This window comes from Arvicola amphibius, chromosome 12 (genome assembly GCF_903992535.2).
Source record: "Arvicola amphibius chromosome 12, mArvAmp1.2, whole genome shotgun sequence".
Taxonomy (NCBI): Eukaryota; Metazoa; Chordata; class Mammalia; order Rodentia; family Cricetidae; genus Arvicola; species Arvicola amphibius.
In genome coordinates, this window is record NC_052058.2 from 56057673 (window position 1) to 56081155 (window position 23483).

Here is a 23483-nt window from a genome sequence, read left to right on the forward strand (position 1 = left end):
AGAGCAACTGGGGCAAATAAGGATACACCCATCTCAAAAAAAGAAGAATGATGTATAGATACGTATGTGTGTCACCTTATAAAGGATAACATTTAACATTTTCAGATTGAATTTTTCACTTGGCATAATTGCCTTGAAATGGATCTAAATTGTGTACATTAACAATTTATTCCTTTTTATTGTTGAGTAGTGGTCCACAGTATGACTGTGTATCCACTCACCTGTTTTTAGATAGTTGGGTTCTTTTTAATTTGTGGTTAAGAACAAAGCTATTGTTAAGGTCTTCTGTGTACAGATTTTTATATGAATATAAGTTTTTGTTTGGGAGCCAGATGGTGATGGCGCACACCTTTAATCCCAGTACTCAGGAGGCAGAGGCAGGCGGATCTCTGTGAGTTCGAGGCTGGCCTGGTCTACAGAGCTAGTGCCAGGACAGGCTCCAAAGCTACAGAGAAACCTTGTCTAGAAAAAAAAAATTCTTTTTGTTTTGGCTTTGTGGTAAACATGTTGATTAATTTTTTAAGAAGCTGCCATGCTCTTTTGCAATGATATTTACTATTCACATCAGCCACATATTGGTGATGTCATTTCTTCATATCCTCTCCAGTATTTGATGATGTCATTGTTTTAACCATTTTGATAGGTGTGTAGTGGTGTCTCTCTTGTTGGTTTTGATTGGTATTTTCCTAGTGACTCAAAGTTCTATGTCTTTTCGTATACATATTTACCTTCAATATATTTTTTAGTGAAGTGTTTGAATATAGTCTCCTTATTTTCTAGTTGGATTACTATTTTTTTCAAATGTTGAATCCCCCCGCCAGAAAAATTTCACAGGTTTATTTATAGTTGCTACAAAGTTGAACTGTTGAAACTTGTTCACTGAAATTAGCTGATTTCTATTTAATGCTTTATATCTCACATTTGTATTACAAATTCACATATGAAAGAAAATGGAAAAAATCTGCTAATAATTGATTTCTGTTCCCTATTTTTTTCTACTCACAGTCAAATATCTAGGTATGTTTTACCTCATGGGTCTAATACTGATAACAGGAAGAAAAGGGAAAAAATTCAATCTGTAATATTTTTTATCACAGTGAATTTTTCCTCCTTAACAGTGTTTTGCCTTTATATATGGATGTGCATTGTGTACATATGTAATGCCTCTGCAGGCCAGAAAAGGAAGCTGGTTTCCCTGGGACTAGAGTTATTGATGGTCATAAACTATCATGGAGGTGCTAGGAACCAAACTTAGGCCCTTTGGAAGGATAAGAGATCTTAATGACTGAGGCGTCTCTCCAGCCTGAGTGGATTCTTTTTTGAAAATATAAATTTCATGACCAGGCATGGTAGCACACAGCTTCCATCCCAGCACTTGGGAGGCAGAGGCAGGAAAATCTCTGACAGTTTGAGGCCAGCTTGAGTCAGAGCTACACAGTGAGACCCTATCTCAAAAAAAAAAAAAAAAAAAGAAAAAGAAAAAGAAAAATAAGAAAGAAAAAATGTGTGTATGAGCAATGGCATGTGTACAGAAATCAAAGGACAGTTTTCAGCAGTCAGTTCCTGTTTTTTGCCTGTTAGGTTTCGTGATTGAAGTCAGGTTGTTAATCTTGGCATTTAGTGCTTTTACCAGCAAAGCTATTTCCCAACCCCCACAATAGATTCTCAAGCACATTCTTGATATATGCAATGCACTAGATGCTATCTTTAGTTACATTTGACTTTTACATCATGACAAGTTGATGACTTTAAAGAGGCTAGTGAGATAGGCGTTGTTTGCTTCCTGCAAAGCACTGGTGGTTGTGTGTTGGAAATATAGTTGTGTTTTGAAGTTCTGGGCAATTTTTTTACCCTGGAGCTTTGGACTTAGGAACTTCTGGCGGCACCTAGTTTTACAGAATGCTGTCTTAGGCCTGAAATGATGAGGTTTACTTACTCCTCCTGTAGAGAGCAGTTGTTCTCTGTGTGCTTTGTCTCTGGTGGGTTTGTAAGCTATCTGCTTTGTGTGCACCATGATATAAACCTTATTTATCTGCTTTGTTTTGGAGCAGGAGCCAGACCTGACCATAGTGTTAGAGAACAGCAACAGCAACCTCGGGGTTGAATTTTTTAAATTCTTTATGTGTTTTAGATACTTGTCCTGGTTACATACACCTTTCCACTCCTCCTTTTTTTTTCCCCCTTTGTTGCATATCTTTTTATTGTCCTAGGGGCTTTCGTGGTGCAAAGACTTTTAACTTTGGGATTTCCAATTTATCATTGTCTTTCCTTTTATGGATTGTGCTTTGGTATTATGTCATAGAGAACCCATCACTATTAGTGATCATGAAAGTTTTTATTACTGAGTTTTCCCTAAAATTTTACAGTTTTGTTCATAAGTCTAGGTTTCATCGAGTTAATTTTGCATGCGATCTAAAGTTTAATTAAAAATTAATTTTTGTTTTATGGGTAACCACTTACTCAAATAATTGAAAAGATCGTTTTTCCTTCATGAAATGTGTCTAATTCTTAAATTTTGGCTTTGTTTGTTCTACTGTCCCTCTGAGAATATAATAATGTCTTATTTCTATAGTCACACAGTGTGCTTTAACATCAAGATTTAGTAAGTTCTTTTTTCTTCAAAATCATTTGTTAGTACTGTCTAGACTTAGGCCTTTCCACGTGACTTTTAGAATAAGCTTATCCATGTGTCAGCTATATTACTGGAATTTTGACAGTGGTTGGACTTGAAGATGAATTTGGGAAGAATGTAGCATGAATAATAAAAAACCTAGAGACAGATATTGGGGTTCAAGCTGAATGATCAGAGAAGCAAAGCAGTCAACCACTAGAGAGCTCTTACCTCTACAGAATCTTCAGATTAAAAAGAGAGTGAGTTCCTGTCTCATACTGTCTTATATTCCTCTTTAGTGCTGGTATTAAAGGTGTGCACCATCACCGCCTGGCCTCCATGGCTGACTAGTGTGGCTAGCTTTGCACTCTGATCTCCAGGCAAGCTTTATTTGTTAGATCATAAACAAAATATCACTATAGAAGAACTGATACCTTTATTACTCTCTTTTACTACATGAATATGATGTGCTGCTCCATTTATGTAGAACTTTGATTTTTTTTTTTTTTTTTTGGTTTTTCGAGACAGGGTTTCTCTGCAGCTTTAGAGCCTGTCCTGGAGCTAGCTCTTGTAGACCAGGCTGGTCTCGAACTCACAGAGATCCGCCTGCCTCTGCCTCCCGAGTGCTGGGATTAAAGGTGTGCGCCACCACCGCCCGGCGAACTTTGATATTTTTAATCACCATTTTGTAATTATCAAGTTATAGATCTCATTAGAGGAGTTTTTAAAATTTTATGTGTAAAAGTTTAGTTTTTGTGATACAGTTGTGAATTGTGTCATGTTTACATTCAGTTTTCACATGTTCATAGTTCAAATAAAAATGTGATTGCATACCTGGGCATGGTGGCTTAGTTGTATAATCTTTACACTTAGAAGGCAGAGACAAATAGGATCAAGAGTTTAAAGTTATTCTTGGCTATGTAGAGAGTTCGGAGCCACTCTGGGCTACAGGAAACCCTGCCTCCATTATAAATCCAGGCACAACAACAACAGCAAAATAACTACTTTTGCTGATCTGTACACTTTGACTTTGCTCAACCCACATATTAGTATTCAGGGAGCTTAAAATGTATTTCTCAAGATTTTGTATACAGATATTATCCTTTCCCTATAGGAAAGCTTTTTCCCTATACAATGTGATTTTTAAGTATTTTTCTTGTGGGCCAGAAAGATGGCTCAGCAGCTAATATCACATGTTGTTCTTCCAGAGGACCTAGGTTTAATTTCCAGTACCCACATGGCAGCTCATAACCATCTGTAACTCCAATCCTAGTGGATCCAACAGCATTTTTGACTTCCTTGAACACTGTACATATAAACATGTAGACAGAACACCCATACACATAAAAAAGTTAAAAAATTGAAATTTTGTCTTACATATTGCGTAGGCTAGAACTTGTAGTACTGCTTTAATTGTGGTGAAAGTGAACATCTGCCTCATTTCTGATTGTAGGCAGAAAGCTCTCAGGCTTTTACTATTAAATATAGTATAAGCTATAGTATTTTCTTGTTTGTTTTAATAGGCATTCTTCATTAGGTTGAACTTTCCTTCCATGCTAGGCTTACTGAAAGTGTTTACTGTGTATGGGTTCCATCACAGGAGCAGAACCACTGATGTCCTACTTTGCCTTTTGTTGCTGTGATAGCATAGGGTTTATTTGGCTTATGTCACCGCTCTAGAGGAGGTGGGACCTGGGAGAGTGGAGGTGATAAATGAGGTCTACTAAAATCTTGTGCAAGAGCCAACTCTGTTCAGAATTTCAGACAGTTTATACTCTGAGGGTTAAGAAAAAGGTCCCCTGACTAAAATTCTCTTGAGTTCAAGCTGTATACAATCACAAGAACAAAATGGCAAAACACATGCCAAAAAAAACACATGGTAAAACATGTTTTTTCCATAGAGGCATATAAAGGATAGTTTAAACATGTAATTGAATACCAACAGCAAGTGGTAATGATTAATCTGAAGTAAACTCAACTCTATCTGCTATAGCTGAGAGGGGCACAAAAGTCCATTCCAAGAATAATTGCATGTGTTGAAGAAACTGAAGTCATGAGACTCTTACCGTTTTCTTGGAGTACCCTCACAAGCGCTCAGAATTCTTCTCACACATCTCCATTCCCAGACTGTGTTCTGACAGGCTTAGGTTGTAATCTGTCATAAAGAGAAGCCGAGAAGGACCTGAAGCAGAGACTATGGAGAAATCCTCAGCTGCTTTCAGGGTGACTTGCTCAGCTGGCTTTCTTTTATAGCCAGGCCACCTGCTCAGGGGTTTCTTTACCCACAGTGAGTTGGACTGTCCTACATCAATCATTAATCAAGAAAATGCTCCATAGATATGCCCACAGGTGACAAAAGGTAACTAGCACAGCTGGTACATATATACACACAAAGATGGGTTTGGCCCTTATCCTTGTGGGAACTCATTAAAGAGCTTTGGTGAAACTGTCCTCTTTGTATCTGACTGTGGGACTTGACATCTATAGGGGAAGGCAGTTGGAAAGAAAGGTACTGTAAAGTAGAAGGAAGCAAGAACAAGTTTGAATTTATAAACACAAGCTAGATCTTGTGAAGACATAGGCTTCCAGGTCTAACTAGATTGGAGCATCTCATCAATGTGGACATTCCACAGGAAAAGCACATGTCCTTTGCTATTAACTTAAATGTACAGTTAGCCCAGTGTTTGAAGAAACTGAAGGATGCTGCATAGGAAAGTAGTGCAGTTACAAAGCTAGTTATGCCATTCCATCAAGGTGAGGCAGCAGCCAGCTTCATTTGTGAGCTATGTGAGCACCTGTTCCCACCTTTTATAGACATAATCCAATCTTGACAGTGTTTTGCTTTATCTTCCCAAATTTTATATAAACGTGACTGTCTATCATGTCTAATGATAGAATTCATTCCCAAAATGAATTCTGGAAAGTATGGTTGAGATAAAGAAGTTCATAGTAACTGTACATTCCCTTTTGCTTGTTGAATGGAAAGTTTGTGATAGAGCTGGGAGGATGTCTTTACCCACCCTTTAAGATAAACAATTTATGCCCTCTCCCGCTGGTACTTTCTCTTTGCCTAAACTATGGTTGTCAGTGAACTTTTGCACAAAACTTTTTGCTAGGTGTGCTAATTACTCCATGTCTCTGTGATAAAATACCCTGACACCAGCAACTTAAGGGAGAAGGGATTGAGTGGTGCGGTTACAAGGTAGAGGCCATCAAAGCAAGGAGGTTCGTAGTGATAGGGGCTAGAGGTGTCTGGAGTATGCTGTATCCACCATCAGGAAGCAGAGGGGGATGAATACTTGAGCTCAACCAGCTTTCTTCTTTCCGTGTAGTCTAGGACCAAAGCCCAGGGAATGCTGCCGCTCTTCCAGGGCTAGAGAGATGACTTGCTGGTTAAGGGCATTTGCTCATCCAGAGGACCTGCATTTGGTTCCAAGTATCCATGTTAGGTGGCACATGAAAGCCTGTATCTCCAGCTCCACAGGGATTTGACATCCTCTTCTGGCCTCCATGGGCACCTGCAAACATAAAGCACGCACGCGCGTGCGTACACACACACACACACACACACACACATAAAAATCTGCCAGATATGGCAGATATGGCATATATGTTTTAATCCCAGTGTTTAGGAAGAAGATCCAGGCAGATCTACGTGAATTAGAGGCCAGTCTGGTTTACATTTTAAGTTCTTGGTCTGCACTGTGACTCTGTCTTAAAAATATAGAAATAAAAATCTATAAAAGAGAAACATTTTAAAAGACTGATTTGGCTGGGCAGTGGCAGCACACACCTTTAATCACAGCACTTGGGAGGCAGAGGCTGGCAGATCTCTGTGAGCTTGAGGCCAACCTGGTCTACAGAATGAGTTCCAGGACAGTTAAGGCTATACAGAGTTACCCTGTCTTGAAAAAACAAACAAATGAACAAACAACAAAAAAGAGCGAGTCTTCCCACCTCAACTAACTTACTTTACATAATGCAACCCTTGGGGGTTGCATATCAGATATTCTACATATCAAATAATTTACATTACAACTCATAACAGTAGCAAAATTACAGTTATGAAGTAGCAACAAAATAATTGTATGTCCGGGGGTTACCACAACATGAGCTATATTAAAGGGTTGCAGCATTAGGACCACTGGTCTTAGGACATTCTCACAGGCCAGCATAGTCAAGATGATCTCATAGATGTACCTGGAGGCTTATATCTGAGGTGATTCCAGTTTTGTCAAGTGATAGATCATTTCCCTAGGGTTTCTCCCTCTGTCTATGGCTTTTGATTTGATGAGAGAATGGCTTAGAAAGTGAGTGGAATTCCATTCCTTTGTCTTATTAAGTTCATACTCTCTCATCTCATGCTTCCTGCCCTGTTTTCACAGTATCCTAAGAACTTGGTGGGAGCTCATGAAAAAGAGCTAGTGTGTAAATGTAGAGGGGCTGTGTGTGTGTCTCACATGTATGCTGCTCCTGTAGCCTTAGCCTTCTCAAAGTTTTCATTTTACACACATCAGTGACATTCACCTCTTTTTCCTTTGCGGTTTCAGACTCAAAACAGTTTTGTGTCTCATCACTCCTTGAAAAGATTTACCAAATCTTTAGTTCTTTAGTTCCTCTGATTATTGAAAAGATGTCATGGTCATGAAAGTCAAAGAGGATTGTTTCTGAAGGAGATAGCAATTAGTTGGAGCAAATATTGATATATAATCATGGGAAATTTGCTGTGACAAGATGCTAACTTCACTGGTCTGTGATTTCTTTTTTTAAAGCAAGAATATAAAGCTGTTGACTCCTGTTCACCATTATTTACAGTAAAATGATCAATATACAATAAAATAACATTCTGATACCACGATTGTGGTTTTTTCTGGCTTTTGTTGAACTAGTAACCCAAATATTGAGAAAATTGAGCCTACCAGCAAGGAATAAGTTGGGATAAAGAAAAGGGGTATAGGTCAACAATTTACATTAATTTTGTTTATCCATTTATGACAGCAACTCTGAAATTTCCAGCATCTCTAACATATGAATATATATATATATATATATATGTTCATGATTCATCTTGAATTTTCTATGTATCATATCCTTTTAACACATGTATTTCAACTTTCTGTAAAGGAATAGCTTAGTAAAGGAACCTTTCTATGTCCATTTAAATCTTACTTAGTTCAGTGAAAAGTGGGATTTGTCTGAGAAGTTGGTAGTGAAAAAATTTAGTCTTTAAGAAATTTTGCAAATTACTGAATTTATGTTATTGTATATCTGTGAATTCTGATGTGGCTTGCCTTTAAATTAGCCAACTTAAACTTTTGAAATAACTACGGAGTCAACTATTGAGTTGTTTAATTTGAAAAGTTATGGCTTCATGAAAATATTGAACCTAACATAAAATTAGTTTTTAGGTGGCTCATAATGATGGAATCTCATGCACTTGGGTTAAAAACCAATGATTTTTTTTGGTGAATATTTTCAAAACACCACCTATATTCCTAGCACTGAAAAGGCTAAGGCAGGGATATTGAAAGTTCAAGGCCCACCTGGGAATCATACTAAGACCCTGTCTCAAAGGGGTCAGGGAGGCACTAGCCCTTAACTGAATGCTTGAGGTACAGAAATGGAAAAGATGGAAAAGGACAATCAACAATAATAATTCAGCAAAATGTTAAGTGCTATAGAGGATAGGCTCCTTTGTTATCAAAAGCCCAAGTCTTTGATCAGTAATTAAAAAAGTTATACAACCATTAAAAATGAGCAATAGGGGCTAGAGAAATGGCTCAGAGATTAAAAGTGCATACTGCTCTTGCAGAGGACCCAAGTTCAGTTCCCAAACCCATATAGGCAGCTTATAAACAGCCTATCTCTAAAGTTCCAGGGAGCTCTGACCTATGGCCTCTGTGGGCACTATACGTATGTGCACAAATCCACACTCAAAAATGTATACACAGAAATTTACAAACACCTTTTTAAAAAAATGAGCAATGGCTCTATATCTATGGTTCTTCAAAAATATTCTATTATTATTCTAATATGCCTGTTTCTGAGAGAAAATACAGATGACAGAATAGAATGGATCATCATAAATAAATCATGATAAATAATTAATAATTCACTTTATGATAGAACTTGTATAAATTGAGTATTCACCTTATGGAGCTTATACTCCATTAACATATAGTAGGACATCAAAATAGAATTGTAAGAGAAAAGATGGAGTTCCGATAGGCTTGCATAGGAAGCCTCAGTACCAAGGACATTGTACAAGTGTCTAATTGTTGGGAGAGGACTGTCCATGGCATTTTCATTTCTCAACACTTTGTGAGCAGACACTGAACTACTTTGTTCTGGATGATCTTTTCAGTCATGTTGAAACAATAACCATATGTGGGAGGTACCATAGCTCCTTAGGCTGAGGCCGGTTGGTGTTGGTCCAGTGTTACAAAGAGTAGTTTTATACAGAGGCAAACAGTTTTACATGATTAAAAAAATTGAGTACCCACAGCTCAGTTCTTCAGTCGTGATTCAAACCCATTTATTACATGGCCAACAACCGCTCAGGCCTCTCTGAGATGGTAGATGCGTTTGGGAGACAAGGAGACCAACGTGAACCTAAAGCTTGTGCTGCTGCTGTGTTCTCTGTGTTGTAATTCTTTCCCTCTGACGTAGGAAGACATGGGAGGACTGGGGATGTTTTCCAGTGGTAGAGTACTTGTCTAGCGTGTGTGAGGCCACGGATTTGGTCTCTGTCTCTTGAGGGGGCTGAGAGGAGTGAGAAGGAGGAGAAAATGGCTGTCTGGAAAGTAGGTGTAATTTTTAATACTGTTCAAATATGACTTTTTTAGAAACAAGGGTAATTACAAAGTCAACATTTTAAGAATAACAAATAACAAATTTTAAGTAACAAATAATTAGAGAATCACAGAAAGCAAAAGTATATGAAACAGATGAAGTGTTTTTATGTCACGAATACAGGGATCTGGGCAAGTGATCTCTTCAGTAGCTGAAGGACTTTAACTCAAGCATGACTTTTTACAGGGATATGATGTCTATGAAGCAAAAAAAGAGGAAAAGCTGTTGTTTCTACTCAGATACTTCTAGCTTGTTTGTAGTCAAGTGGTTTTTATGTAATCCTTTAATTTAAACATTCTTTCTCTGAAAAAGACCTTTTTAAAAAAAATTCAAACATTTTATTTTTTTTACTTTATAAATTATACCATTCAAAATTTCCCCCTCCTCCCCTCCTCCCATTTCCCTCCCACTCCCCCACTCTCCCTCCCCTCTCCCCCTCCAGCCCTAATGGAGGGCAGGGTACCCTGCCCTGTGGGAAGTCCAAGGTCCCCCCCACTCCATTCAGTCCTAGGAAGGTGTGCATAGAAACAGACTAGAATCCCAAAAAGCCAGTACATGCAGTAGAATCAAATCCCAGTGCCCTTATCATTGGCTTCTCAGTCAGCCCTCATTGTCAGTCACAGAGAGTCCAGTTTGATCACATGCTCATTCAGTCCCAGTCTAGCTGGCCTAATGACCTTTTAAAGATAATTTTGCTCTCATGACATAATTTTTAAAATAGATGGAATTCTATAGCCAGCCCCCTTCCCCATTCTAAATCTTATATACATATGTACTTATGAATATATACATATTTTCAGGATCATAAAATATTTAATGTTAATAAGCTTAAATAATTACTGAATGTTAATACAAGAATACATTTATAATGGGTCTTCATATCTCTAGTTCTCTAATAATGCCATGGAAACTCTTTATTAATTATGAAAGCTTGACCTTAGCTTAGGTTTGTTCCAAAGTAGCTACATTCTGTCATATTGTAAAGCACAGCATCTGCTCTACGCTCTACCCTCTACATTACTACACTGTAGCGGTCATGCCACTACAGGTTGGTACATGAGCCGGGAACTGGGGCTGGAGACTTAAAAACGCATGCACACACACACACACACACACACACACACACACACACACACACACACACAGACACGGACACGGGTCATCCTTGAAACAAGAGTGCCAAGTTTATTGTGCTCCAGGGAAGCTTATATAGGGATCCTTAACTGATAGCCACGCCAGCTCTTGGAATCTTTCAGCTGCACGCTTCCTCAGAACCCACTCCCCTGCCATCAAGCAGAGTAGCTGCAGGCACAGGTGTTTTGCTCAGTTCACGCCAGCAGGCAAAGGGTCTGAGGCAGGCAAAGAAAGTCAAGGGGACAGGGATTTGTAACTCCCAACACCACATTATTCACTACCTTTCCTCAGAACGTCTAACTTCCTTCATGTTTAGCTGGTGAATCTTCCATGCCTCAGATTCTTTCCCAGAATCTCTCTCTGGAAGTCCCACCTATCTTCTCCTGCCTAGTTATTGGCCATTCAGGTCTTTATTAGACCAATCAGAAGGTGTTCTATGCAGGCAAGGAAGGACAGATGCGCATCTTCACACAGTGTACAAAGAGATTATCCCCATATACATTAATATCTGTATAATTTTATGTTTATAAAATTTTTTATAGTAGCATTTATATGGCAAATGAAATGTGATTACGTGACATTGCACATGGACTCTGCAATTCAGCCTACTTCTAGGCCGAGAATATAGCTCTCTGGTAGATATTCTTGCCTAGCATGCATGAGGCCATGAGGTTCAATCCGTAGGATTGGCAAGGTAGGAAAGGGGTTGTTACAAAGAACAGTGTTTAACAATGTGGTTTATTAAACTGAATTTCTCTAATTTTAAATAAATTTAGGAATTAGAACAAATAACTCCCGGGTAACACCCATAATTTTAAAATTCTGTATGTTTTTCCTATACCTAGCCGTCATACCACTTAAAAATATGAAGGAAGTCAAAACGATTAACTTGAGGACCTTTTCTTTGAATAGAGAGAAAGTGTGACACAGAAGATTGCCCTTCATGACAGAGTGTAGAACTCAGTATAATTTTGAAAACTCATCAGCCTGATTATTTAGTTAATTACAGCTTTTTGTTATAAATTCAGCTTCCATTGCAAGTAAACACGCTTTCTGGTTTGTCTTTGGTAAAACTTCATTTCACGTTTTTTCAGAAAAGGAACTTAACCTATTTTTGCAACATTAAACTATTTTGCTCCTAATGGACATTCAGGCTGATTTTAGTTATATTATTTTCTACTATATATTTGTTTAAAATAATGGTGTGCTAGAGAGATGGCTTAGCAGTTAGAGTACTTGTTCTTGCAAAGGACTTGGATTTGTACACAGTGTACATACATACTTGAAGGTAAAATTCTTGTGCACCTAAAATAAAAACACATAAATCTTTTTAAAAATTGTTGCATCTTATTATTACTGTTTGTCACCCTGTTTAACATGGAAAACTTTACCCCACCACCAATTCTCTTTAATCCCCCTTGCCCTTCTTTATTTTCCTACTAATTTGCTCATAACTGATACAGCTTTTACTATCTTTACCCTTGCCCAAGGGAATACTGTAGCCCTAGCTTCTAGAACATTATCTGGAACAGTGAGTACTATTTGTTAAATTAAGAGATGGAGAAACAAGTATTTCCTGTGGTTTAGATACCGTGTTGTCTTTTGTAAGTTAGTTATATTCATGAGGAAATAGACTTCAGAGGGTTAATTTCTCTAGTATCATTCACTTTATAGAGAATAGAGAATATAGGCAGAGCTGAAATTAGAGGCTGACTCATGTTGTGGCAGGTCATAGACTCTTAATTTCAGTGGAGATTGTATGATTTATTAAATGTTTTCCCTTTAAACAGGAAGAAGAGAATTTATCCAAAGATTAAAACTTGAAGCAACCTTAAATGTGCATGATGGCTGTGTAAGTAATGGTTAATTCTTAACTATAAATGGCTTTAGTAATGTGTTTAAATGTCTGATGAAATGTCCTGATCCTCCTAGTATGGATTATAACTGACTTTTAAAAATAGGAAAATAGCAGGCAGTGGTGGTGCATGCCTTTAATCCCAGCACTTGGGAGGCAGAGGTAGACAGATCTGTGAATTTGAGAACAGCCTGGTCTACAAAGTGAATTCTAGGACATCCAGGGATACACAAAGAAACTCTGTCTTGAAAAACAAGAAAAAAGGAGGAAATAAGTAAGGTATGGTGACACACAGTTCTAATCCTTGTTCCTAGGAAGCCAAGGCAGCTGAATCTCATGAGTTCGAGGCCAGCCTGGCTCACATAATGAGTTCTAGATCAGCCAGGGCTTTATAGTGAGATGGTGTCTCAGAAAAAAAGAAGGAAGGAAGAAAGTAGGGGATGGGGGGGGGAGGAGCTTGTGGATGGGTAGTTTTTTTAATTAAAGCATTAAAGTGTGCTGGATGCATATATGTAATCCTAGTACACATGAGAAGAAGCCGGAGATTCAGGAATTCAAGGTCATCTTCAACTATGTAGTGTGTTCAGGGTTAGCCTGAGCTATATTGAGACCTTATCTCAAACACATACACACACACACACACACACACACACACACACACACACACACACATGCATGCACACATGCACATACACATGCACAGACACAAATAAAAAACATAAGTATATTTGAAATAAATGTTTTTGAAAATTTCATACAGTATATTTTGAACATACTTCTGCCCTGAAAACTTGTTTTTGAATTTAGAAAAATGTTTGCAAGGTTTGGGTTTTTTGTGTCTGAAGGCCAGGTGAGTTTTTTCCTTATGAGATGTCCATTTCATTCACTTTACTGAAGTTGCTTTTATGAAAATTATTATGACTCTTCTCTCCAGAGCCAGTGCTTACTTTAGCTGTCATTAGGATTTCTCCTCACTGTTGAAATCCTTTTCTGCTAATACCGTATTCTCTTTATTTTCTTTCCACCTCATTGACTCACTTCATTTGGGTCTTCTTAGATGACTGGTCTACTTCTTTAAAACAATGTTTTAAATTACTGTGTGTGTTTCCCCACACCTGGGCATCTGCCTTATATTTTATGTCTTATAAAATAGAAGTCTCTCCCATGTTTCTGTGATGCTTACTTATTTTCATTTGGCTCTCTTTGAAGTGTTTAACAGAAAAGCTTTCCCTGACCACTAATTAGATAGCATGCCATCTTTAATCAGTATCTTTATGTTAGTTTTTAATTTTATTTACTATATAGCATTATAATTGTCTAAACGTATATATTTATAGTCAATATGCTTGCCCCTCTGCCTTGGCACATTTGGACTGAGAAAACCTCTTCAAAGATTTTCTTTAGGAAGATACTAAATGAATAAATATCTAAGAATTCTTAGGAATTGTTCATGTAGAACCCTTAGGAATTGTTCACTGAAGAGGGCTAAAGACTGTGTTATATGCCATGTTTTATACCCTTTAGGAGCCAAAGATCAAATCTTTTATCTTTCCCAAAGAAAGATTTCCAAATATTAGTTGCGCATGGATTTGATATCATCTGTATTTTCCCATCTTTAACTTTCTTTTAGGTTTTTCTATGTTCTCAGATTTTTTTCTAAAAAAAATAAACTATCACAACTCAAAAGCTTTTTTTTCTTTGCCTTCACACCTGATTTATGATTTGGGTGTGCATAAAATTCTAAGTTGTACATTATTATGTTCATTCAGTAATTGTATAGGCTATTCATTCATGCATTCATGCATCTAGTATAGTTGATAATAATGCCAGTTTGATCTGTTTTTATGCATTAACTTGTCCTAAAAGTTTTATAAGGATTTAGAAAGGTTTATTGATGTAATTGACTGTACTTATTAAGATGATATTGGACACCTTCAGGGGACCATAAGCAACTGTACTTTGTTAAGTTTAAATATATGTATTTATTGAAGTCATCAAATCAACTTATCAATCACCTACTAAGATCAATTCATACTCTCATTTCTCATTACCATAATTAACCCTAGTCAGTCTCTGTCTCTCTTTTTTTTTTAAAGGTTTATTTATTTAATGTGTGTACAGCATTCTGCCTGCATGCCAGAAGAGGGCATCAGATTTCATTATAGGTGGTTGTGAGCCAAAATAAAGTTTCTGGGAATTGAACTCAGGACCTCTGGAAGAGCAGCCAGTGCTCTTAACCTCTGAGCCATCTCTCCAACCCTGTCAGTCTCTCTTTTTTTTAATCATTGCAAAATCATTTATATTTTTAGGCTAATCTTCTGATAGTGTGTTATCAGTTCTAACTGTGGTGTCATTTATACTTTCTAGAATTTTAGTAAATAGAATCATTTTGCCGTGTCCCTTTATGGCAGGGATCAAGCTCAAAGTCCTGTGTGTGCTGTCTCAATGCTTTTAACACTGAGCACTGTGTCTCTGGCCTTGCATTCTCTTTGATGCTTCTTTACTTAGAATTGCTTAGAATAATTATCTTGAGATTCATTCATTTTGAAGATGTCAGTGGTTATTTGTTATTATGCTCATGATATGGGTGCACTGTAATTTGACTGTTAACTTGCTGGTGGACATTATTTCTAACTAGAGACTACTGAATTACCATGAAGCATTTGTGTATGGTTTTTGTTTGTTTTTAGTCTTTTTGGTAGGTACCTAGAAGTGGAATAAGTGGAGTAAAAGTATAGGTGCATATTTGCTGCTGTTTTATTTATGCATTTATTTATTTTTGGACAGATTCTTGATAGGTAGCGCTGGCTTGCCTAAATCTTGCTGTGTGACCTATAGTGATTTCTTCTTCCTTGGAGATCAGAGGCACTGAATCTCGCTAGAGCTGGGTCTTCTGGAAGAGTAGCAAATGCTTTTAATGCTGATCCTTCTTTCCAGCTATATTATTTTCTTTATGTAGATCCAAATTTTCTGACCTGTTATTTTCCCTTTCTCTTAAAATTTTTTTTAACGTTTCTTGCAAGGCAGTTCTTTCAGAAACAAATATTCTCAGGTTTTGTTTGTTGGAGACTGTCTTTATTTAGTCTTTAATTTTGAAAGGGTGATTTTATGGAGTTCAGAATTCTTTGTGAATGTTTTATTTTCTCTCAGCACTTTATATCATTCTACACTGCTTGTTTACATAATTCCTGAGAAGTCAGGTGACATTTTTATCTTAACCTCTATGGATGATGTACCTCTTCTGGATTCTTTCAGGATTGTTTTCTTTATCTTTGATTTTCTTTAGTTTGAAAAATACTCAGTTATTATGATATAAGAAACACAGTTCTCACCTCAAAACTCCAAGAGAGAGTTTATTTTAGAGCCAGATATGAATGATGGTGGGTGGCCCTAAATTTCATGTTCAACGCAGTAACTGTTTCTGAAAATTTTTATAGTAACAGAATAAAGATATTTGTAAGTCAAGATACTTTTAAAAAATACAATAATGGAAGTATCAGGTAGGTAGGCTCAGCAAAGTGGGGAAAGCTCTCTCTCAGGTGTTACCTGAGAAGTCTTAGCTTTTGCTTTGACAAAAGCTAATGGTCTGCTAAGTTAGTACATTTCAAAAGGGTTCACCTGACAGTCATAGGATGCTAGGTCAGACACCGGTGGCCAAGGAATGGCTATAAAGTGAGCGAAAGCTAGCCCAAGATAAATTGCAATCAGACTTGGGACCTGGAGCATTCCAGCCTCTCCTCATCACTTAATTCTAATCAGTTAACCAGCCTTGTGTGGCCTCTTTCCAGGACTTGTTCTTCTCAGTTTCCTCCTTCTATTTATCATTAAGGTCAGAGATTCTTTCCCCAACTATGTCCAGGATGCTAACTCGCCTATCAAAGTCATTCTTCATTTCTTTTAAACTTTCATTGATCTCTAGTATTACTTTACTGTTCTTTTTTAAGAATCCCCTGTCTGCTTTAGATCTCCCATTCTTGTGTATTGTCTACTTTATTAACGTCTTCAGCATATTGTAATTCAAGTTTTCCTACCCACACATGGTTTTCTGCAGAGGTTTCTATATCTCTGCTCAAGTCAGGAATGCCTGGTGTCTTTGGTCATAGTGGTAATAGTTTTTGTGGATTATCCAAAAACAGTGGTTGATTTTTGCAGTTTCTTGCCCTTGTAGGATGTAGCCGTGGTGTCCAGGACTCTTGTGTGTGAATCAAGAGCTGAAGTCCAGTTATTTAGTCTGTAAACTGCTTCACAGACAGTAGCTTTATTAGTGCTGTAAATTTTGTAACAGGTAAGTGAAAGGTGGTTTACTTCTTTTTATGTCTAATTTGCTTATGTTTCTCTTTTGTTTTCTCTTTAGGTTAATACAATCTGTTGGAATGACACTGGAGAATATATTTTATCTGGCTCTGATGACACCAAACTTGTAATTAGTAATCCATACAGCAGAAAGGTGAAGTGGTTAAATATGTGTAATTTAATGATAAAAAAGAAGCTAGGAATGTGGATATTCTAACCACAGGATAGGCATTTGTATTAGAATATCCTCTTTATTAAAGTTATTTAGACATTGTTATATGTAGGTACTGCAGTTTTCTTTGGAATATGTAAGATTTTTCTGTTTTTCTTTTCCTTTCTTTCTTTCTTTCTTTTTTTTTTTTGGTGTGTGTGTTTGAGACAGGGTCTTTCATTTTAGCTCTGTCTGGTCTGGAATTCACTTTGTAGACCAGGCTGGCCTCAAATTCACAGAGATCCTCTGCCTCCTGAATGTTGGGATTAAAGGTATGCACCACTATGCCCTGCTGGAATATTTAAGTTTTCAATATGCTTTAGACTCGAGAAAACTTAAATATCCTTCACTTTAATCCAAGTGGTTATAATAGGCAAATGATATTTCAGTAATACAATTTGAACAAAAGAAGTCATCGTATTTTTTTCTTTTTGTTAACATTAAGGTGTTTGAGTAGAAGAATTTTGTAGCATATTAGAAATAACTTTTTGCTGGCACAGACCTTTAATCCTAGCAGCCAGGAGGTAGAGGCAGAAGGATTTTAAATTCATGACTAATCTGGGTTACAGTATCAAGACTTCCTCTAGGGGCTGGAGAGATGGCTCAGCAGTTAAGAACACTGGCAGCTCTTCCAGAGGTCAATTCCCAGCAACCACGTGGTGCCTCACAGCTGTCTATAGTGGGATCTGATGCTCTCTTTAGGCATGCAGGTGTACATGCAGACAGAGTACCATATACATCAAATAAATAAATCTTAAAAAAGGACGGCCTCTAAACCAGCAATAACTCTGCTTCCTGTGAGATCACATAATATTTCAGTTTTTACTATTTGTGAAACAAAGCACTCTCCAAATTACAAACTTTTTTCATGTTTCAGAGCACCTCAAAGGGCAAATATTCACAACAGAAATAATAGCATACATTATTTAAATTGGATTGCAGAGTTGGGGTCTGAATCTCTTAGGAAAGCCTTGTTTAAACTTATATATCATAACATTCTATATTTCACAACTTAGGAACATCTCAAGTATTTTAATTTTAAATATTTAGAAGAAATATCAGAAATATTAAAGGAATTTTTATAATTAAATTTTTGTAGATGATAATGATAGTACTCTAATATATTTAGTTACACCATTAATTTTATATTAAAAGATAAAGCTTTATTTTTTAGATTATTTTATTTTATGTATATTAGTGTTTGGCCTGTATCTATGTATGTGCTTCTATTGCATACTTGGTGTCCATAGAGGTTAGAAGGTGTTGGATTCCCTGGAACTGGAGTTAAAGATGGTTGTGAACCGCCAGGTGGGTTCTGGGAACTGAGCATGGGTACCACAAGGAGTGATCTTAACTTCTGAGCCATCTCTCTAGCTCCAGGATAAAACTTTTTAAAATAATAGTTTTTTTGTTTTGTTGTTTTGTATTGTTTTTAGGTAGAATCTCACTGTATACCGCTAACTGCCCTGTAAATTGCTATGTAGACAAGGCTAGTTTAGAACTCACAGAGCTCTACCTACCTCTTCTTCCCCCATGTGGAGATAAAAGGTGTGCCCCACCTCTCTCAGCTAAAAGTAAGTTTATCAGCCAGGCGGTGGTGGCGCACACTTTTAATCCCAGCACTAAGGAGGCAGAGACAGGAAGATCTCTGTGAGTGCTAGACCAGCCTAGTCTACAGAGTGAGTTCCTGGACTGCTAGGGATACACAGAGAAACCCTGTCGCGAAAAACAAACAAATAAAAAATAAAAGTAACTTTATCATATAGTCCTCATGAATGTAAATACTACCAGTTTCTTTCTTTTGACTCCTAAAATATTATGAACTTTTAAGTTATGTTATATTTTTTCTTCCTTTTCCATTTGTGTGTGTGTAGTATTGGTGTGCATATTTGTATATACATGTTTTTCTATGTATATGGGAGCACATGTGTGTGGGCATACATATGTATATGTAGAGGTCCAATGTTGGTGTTAGGAAGAATCATCTTCGATGGCTCCTTTTTACATCGGGGCAGGATCTCTCAGTCAAACCACAGCAGAGGTTATGGCTAGCTTGCTAGCCTGCTTGTTCTGTGGTTCCCTATGGTTCCGCCTTCCAAGGAAGAAATTATAGATGGGCTGTTTGCACACTTGGCATTCACATGGTTTCTGAGGAATCCAAGTTCTGGTCCTCAGACTTCTGTGACTTTAACCCTGAGACATTTCTGTAGCCTTATGTTCTATTTTCTTTAATCTTTCTTTTAAAAAATCCTTTTATGTATATGGATGTTTTGCATACATATATATGTTTGTACCACGTATGTTCCTGGTGCTTCCAAGGCCAAAAAAATAGCCTTGGATCCCCTGGAACTTTGAGTTAAAGAGTTATGGACTGTAATGTGGGTGTAGGGAATTGAACTCTAATTTCTGGAAGAGCAATAAGTGTTCTTAAATCTCTGAGCCATTTCTCCAGCCCCCACTCCTTTTAAAATATTTATTTTTATTTTATGTGTATTAGTGTTTTGCCTGCATGTATATATGTGCGCTATGTGCATGCTAGGTGTATGAGGAGGCCAGAGAGAGCACCAGATACCTTGGAACTGTAGTTATTGCTGGTTGTTAGCTGCCATCTGGGTGCTGGGAACCAAACCTGAGTCCTTTGCAGGAGTAGAAAGCACCTTCACCTCTCCCTTTTATTTTTTAAGGACCTTGTCCTACCTTTGAAACACTGTGTAGCCCAGGCTATTCTCAAATTCACATAATCCTCCTGCTTCAGTGTGCCAGCTGACTGAAATAAAGGTGTGGTCTATTCTACTTGACTCCAGCCCTTGCTTTCTGCATTTATCACTAACAAAATGATTAAGATGATTAACTTTAAAGGAGGAAGGGTTTATTTTGGCCTGTGGCTTTGGAGGTTTCAGCTCATGGCTCATTGGCTCTGCTGTTTTGGGTTTATGATTGGGTAGCATATCACAGCAGGATTTTGTGATAGTCTAGCCACTGGCCTCATTGGCAGGAAGTAAAGAGGAAGAGAATCAACACTAGGATCCTACAATGCCTTTTCAGTTGTATACTCCTGTGATCTCCCAGATCTTCTACTTCCTCCTAAGTATTTCTACCCTGGGGACCAGTCCTTTAAATAAATGGGCTTCTAATACCCCCCACTGCCAGTATGTTCAAGATCTAGACTGTAGTGATTTTTTTCTGTCACTAATTTTTTTTGTCCTTAAAGCCTTTAAAGCAATTTGTGAATTTACAGATTTGTATTTTTAATTCAGTATTTTATAATCTACCATTGATACTGGGGTTTGTTGTTATTTTGTGTGTCAAGACAGAGGCTTGCTGTGTAGCACAGACTGGCCTGTAACTGGCTCTGTAGTCTAGCCTAGAGTTTGAGCTCCCAATTCTGCCTCTGTTGCCCAGGACCTGAGATTCCAGAGGTTTACATTGGTACTGTGCTGTGTTGTTGTTTGTGGTGCTTGCAGTACTGAATATTTGCTCCATGAGACATCAGCAAGCCAACTTTATGGCTACAATGTCACATAGTTTCTCCCTTTTCCTCCTGTTTTCTAAGGCACAACACATATTTCTGTTCACCTTATTCTCTGTTGTGCAGATGGATGTAACAATTCATTAAGCTAGTCTTTTTTACTCATGTAAGTAATAACCCAGTGTTACTAGAGGTATAGCTTCAGGATAAGTTCTTAGAAATTAACTTTCCTGAGTGTGGGGTTGACACATAGATAGTTTTGTGAGTTCTTGATGAACTCTTGTGCTTTGCTGTCATTTAGCACACCCGCAGGCCTGCTTAGGGAGGCTTGTTTCCAATCTGCTGAACAAGAATTGGCATCTCAGTACAATTTCAGTTACCTTTATGAATAAAATTGAGCATTTTTAGGATCGTCTGTTTATCTTTGGACTGTCTTGTTCAGAATTTTGTGTTTGTTTATTTGTTTGGTTTTGGTTATTTTTACTCCCAATTTTTAAATCCTATAGAGGAATCAGTACTTGATTTGCAATGTATATTGCAAATATTAAGCACTAGTATTAACCTTTATTTCTGTCACAGTAAGGAATTAGACATTGGAACTTCTGCTATATGCTTATCTTACCATTTTATTAATTTGTTTTTCAGTCATTTTGATTCTTTGTCTTGAAAGAAAATAAATCAATCATCTAGTGCATACTGTTTCAAAAGTCAACCCAAATGGTTCTTTCATAGTTACCAAGAATTTCTGAGTGAGAGAGATAAGTGATTTAAATAAGGAAAAGTGTGACTGAAGTTGCTTTTCAGGGAATTACTCAAATTGGTGATAATTTTCTTATCTCAGAACAAAAGAAAATATGTGAGATTCTATGATTTTATAATTAGTTTGGAATCAAACACTAATCTTGTTGAGGATGTCAATGAGAATTTATTACTAGTTGTGATTATATTAAACATGAATGGAAAAAAATACTTGGTATGAACTACATTTTTTTTGTATGTTTCAGGTTTTGACAACAATCCGTTCTGGGCATCGAGCAAATATATTTAGTGCAAAGTTTTTGCCGTGCACAGATGATAAGCAGATTGTGTCTTGCTCTGGAGATGGAGTCATATTCTATACTAATATCGAGCAAGATGTGGAAACAAACAGACAGTGCCAATTTACGTGCCATTATGGAACTACTTATGAGGTACAGTGTTATGATTGCATGTGTAAATGCGTGCTTCTGTGTAAATGTATAGATGTGTCTGTACATTTATTTACACATACATCTACATTGTTAAGTATAGAAATTATTGGCAGGTTGTATTTCACCAAAGCCTCTGAAAGTTTATCTTGGTAAATTTTGTGGATAAAGTTATAAAAGTAAGAATCAAGTAGTAGTATTGTAAGATGAATTTGCAGTTGCTTAAACAATCATGCCTTAAACAGGTGCTAGCCCTTATTCCCTTTGTGCATTTATTGGTTAGGGTTTCTGTTGCTGTGACAACACCACGACCACGGCAACTTTTATAGAGGAAAACATTAACTGGGATGGCTTACTTAGTTCAGACCTTCAGTCCATTATCATGGTGGGGAGCATGGCGGTGTGCGGGCAGACATGGTGTTGGATAAGTAACTGCGAGTCCTACATCTTCCAGCCAACGGGAAGTCACCTGAGATATAACAAGGCCAGACCACACTCCAACAAAGCCACATTTCCTAAAAGTGTCACTCTTTATGAGCTTATGGGGGCTAATTACATTTAAACTACCACATTCCACTCCCTGGTCCCCATAAGCTTTTAAAAATATCATAATGCAAAATGCATTCAGTCCAACTTCAAAAGTACCCATAGTCTATCACAGTCTCAACAGTGTTTAAAAGTCTAGAATTCAAAGTCTCTCTGAGATTCTTGCAACCTCTTAACTGTAATTACCTGTAAAATCAAAATCAAAAGCAGATCACATACTTCCAACATGTAATGGCACAGAATATGCATTACCATTCCAAAACATAGGGCAGAGAGCATAGTGAGGAAATACTGGACCAGAGCAAGACTGAAAACCATCTGGGCAAACTCCAAACTCTACATCTCCATGTCTGACGTCAATAGCTTTTCAAATCTTCAACTCCATTCAGCTTTGTTGTCTAACAAAGGGTGTTGTCAACACCCTTCTTTTTCTTGGGATGTTTCCACTCCCTGTTAGCAGCTCTCCTCTACAGGTATCCTAAGACTCTGGCATCTCCAGGCTTCAACTTCACAGCTTCACGCAGGGACCTCTCTACTAGGCCTATACTCAGGGACATCCTGACACTTCCTGGCCTCAGCAGTTTTTCTTTGGCATAAAGGCAAATTCTATAACCTGTTTCTTTTATCCGTATCTAAAGCCAGAACCACGTGGCTGAAGCTGCCAAACTCTGCTGCTTCCTGGAACTGCCCCTCATTCAGTTACATCTTCACCAGCTTTCTGTCCTTCACAGCTTAAGCTTGCTGTCCTTGAACTTGTCCTGTGGACCTGGCTGGCCTCAACTCAGAGGTCCACCAGCCTCCCTGGATTGCAGGGATTAAAGGTGTGCACCACCACTCCCAGCTCTAAGCTTTTCTTTAGTTCTTTGAGTTGGAAATTTAGCTGATCTTGCCCTAAGACCGCCACTCCTTTTATTCATCTTAATCCATTGATCTCTTTTAGCACCGAATTTAGCTCTGTCTGTGTCCTGGTGCCCCTTTTCTCAATTTATATATTTTGTAATGTACCCTGCTTAGTTTGCTCCTTTGTTTTATAAATCTTCATTAGAGTTACCACTAATAACCACATGGCAGAGTCTGTACTAGGCTGTTTTGAGATTTCTTCTAGCAATGGAAGTAATACAAAACTTCTTACTCTAACCTAGGCAGATTCTTTGGAAAAGGGCAAAAAGCAGTCACATTCTTCACCTCAATATCACAAGAATGATCTCTAGGCCATGTATTAATATTCTTCTCCTCTGTAACCTCGTGAGCCAGCACCCCACAGTTCAAATAACTCGTTGCAACTCTGTCTTCCACGTTCTACTAGTATGGCCCATTAAGCAGTG

General features: G+C 37.6%; 1 protein-coding gene across 1 annotated transcript in view; it reads left to right on the forward strand.

Annotated features, from left to right (window-relative positions):
- The window catches only part of Dcaf6 (DDB1 and CUL4 associated factor 6), a 110622-nt gene that overhangs the window by 8865 nt on the left and 78274 nt on the right, over nt 1–23483 (forward strand). The window contains 3 exon segments of the mRNA XM_038348772.1: nt 12388–12449; nt 16807–16899; nt 21430–21615. Coding sequence (XP_038204700.1) covers nt 12388–12449; nt 16807–16899; nt 21430–21615 — 341 coding nt within the window.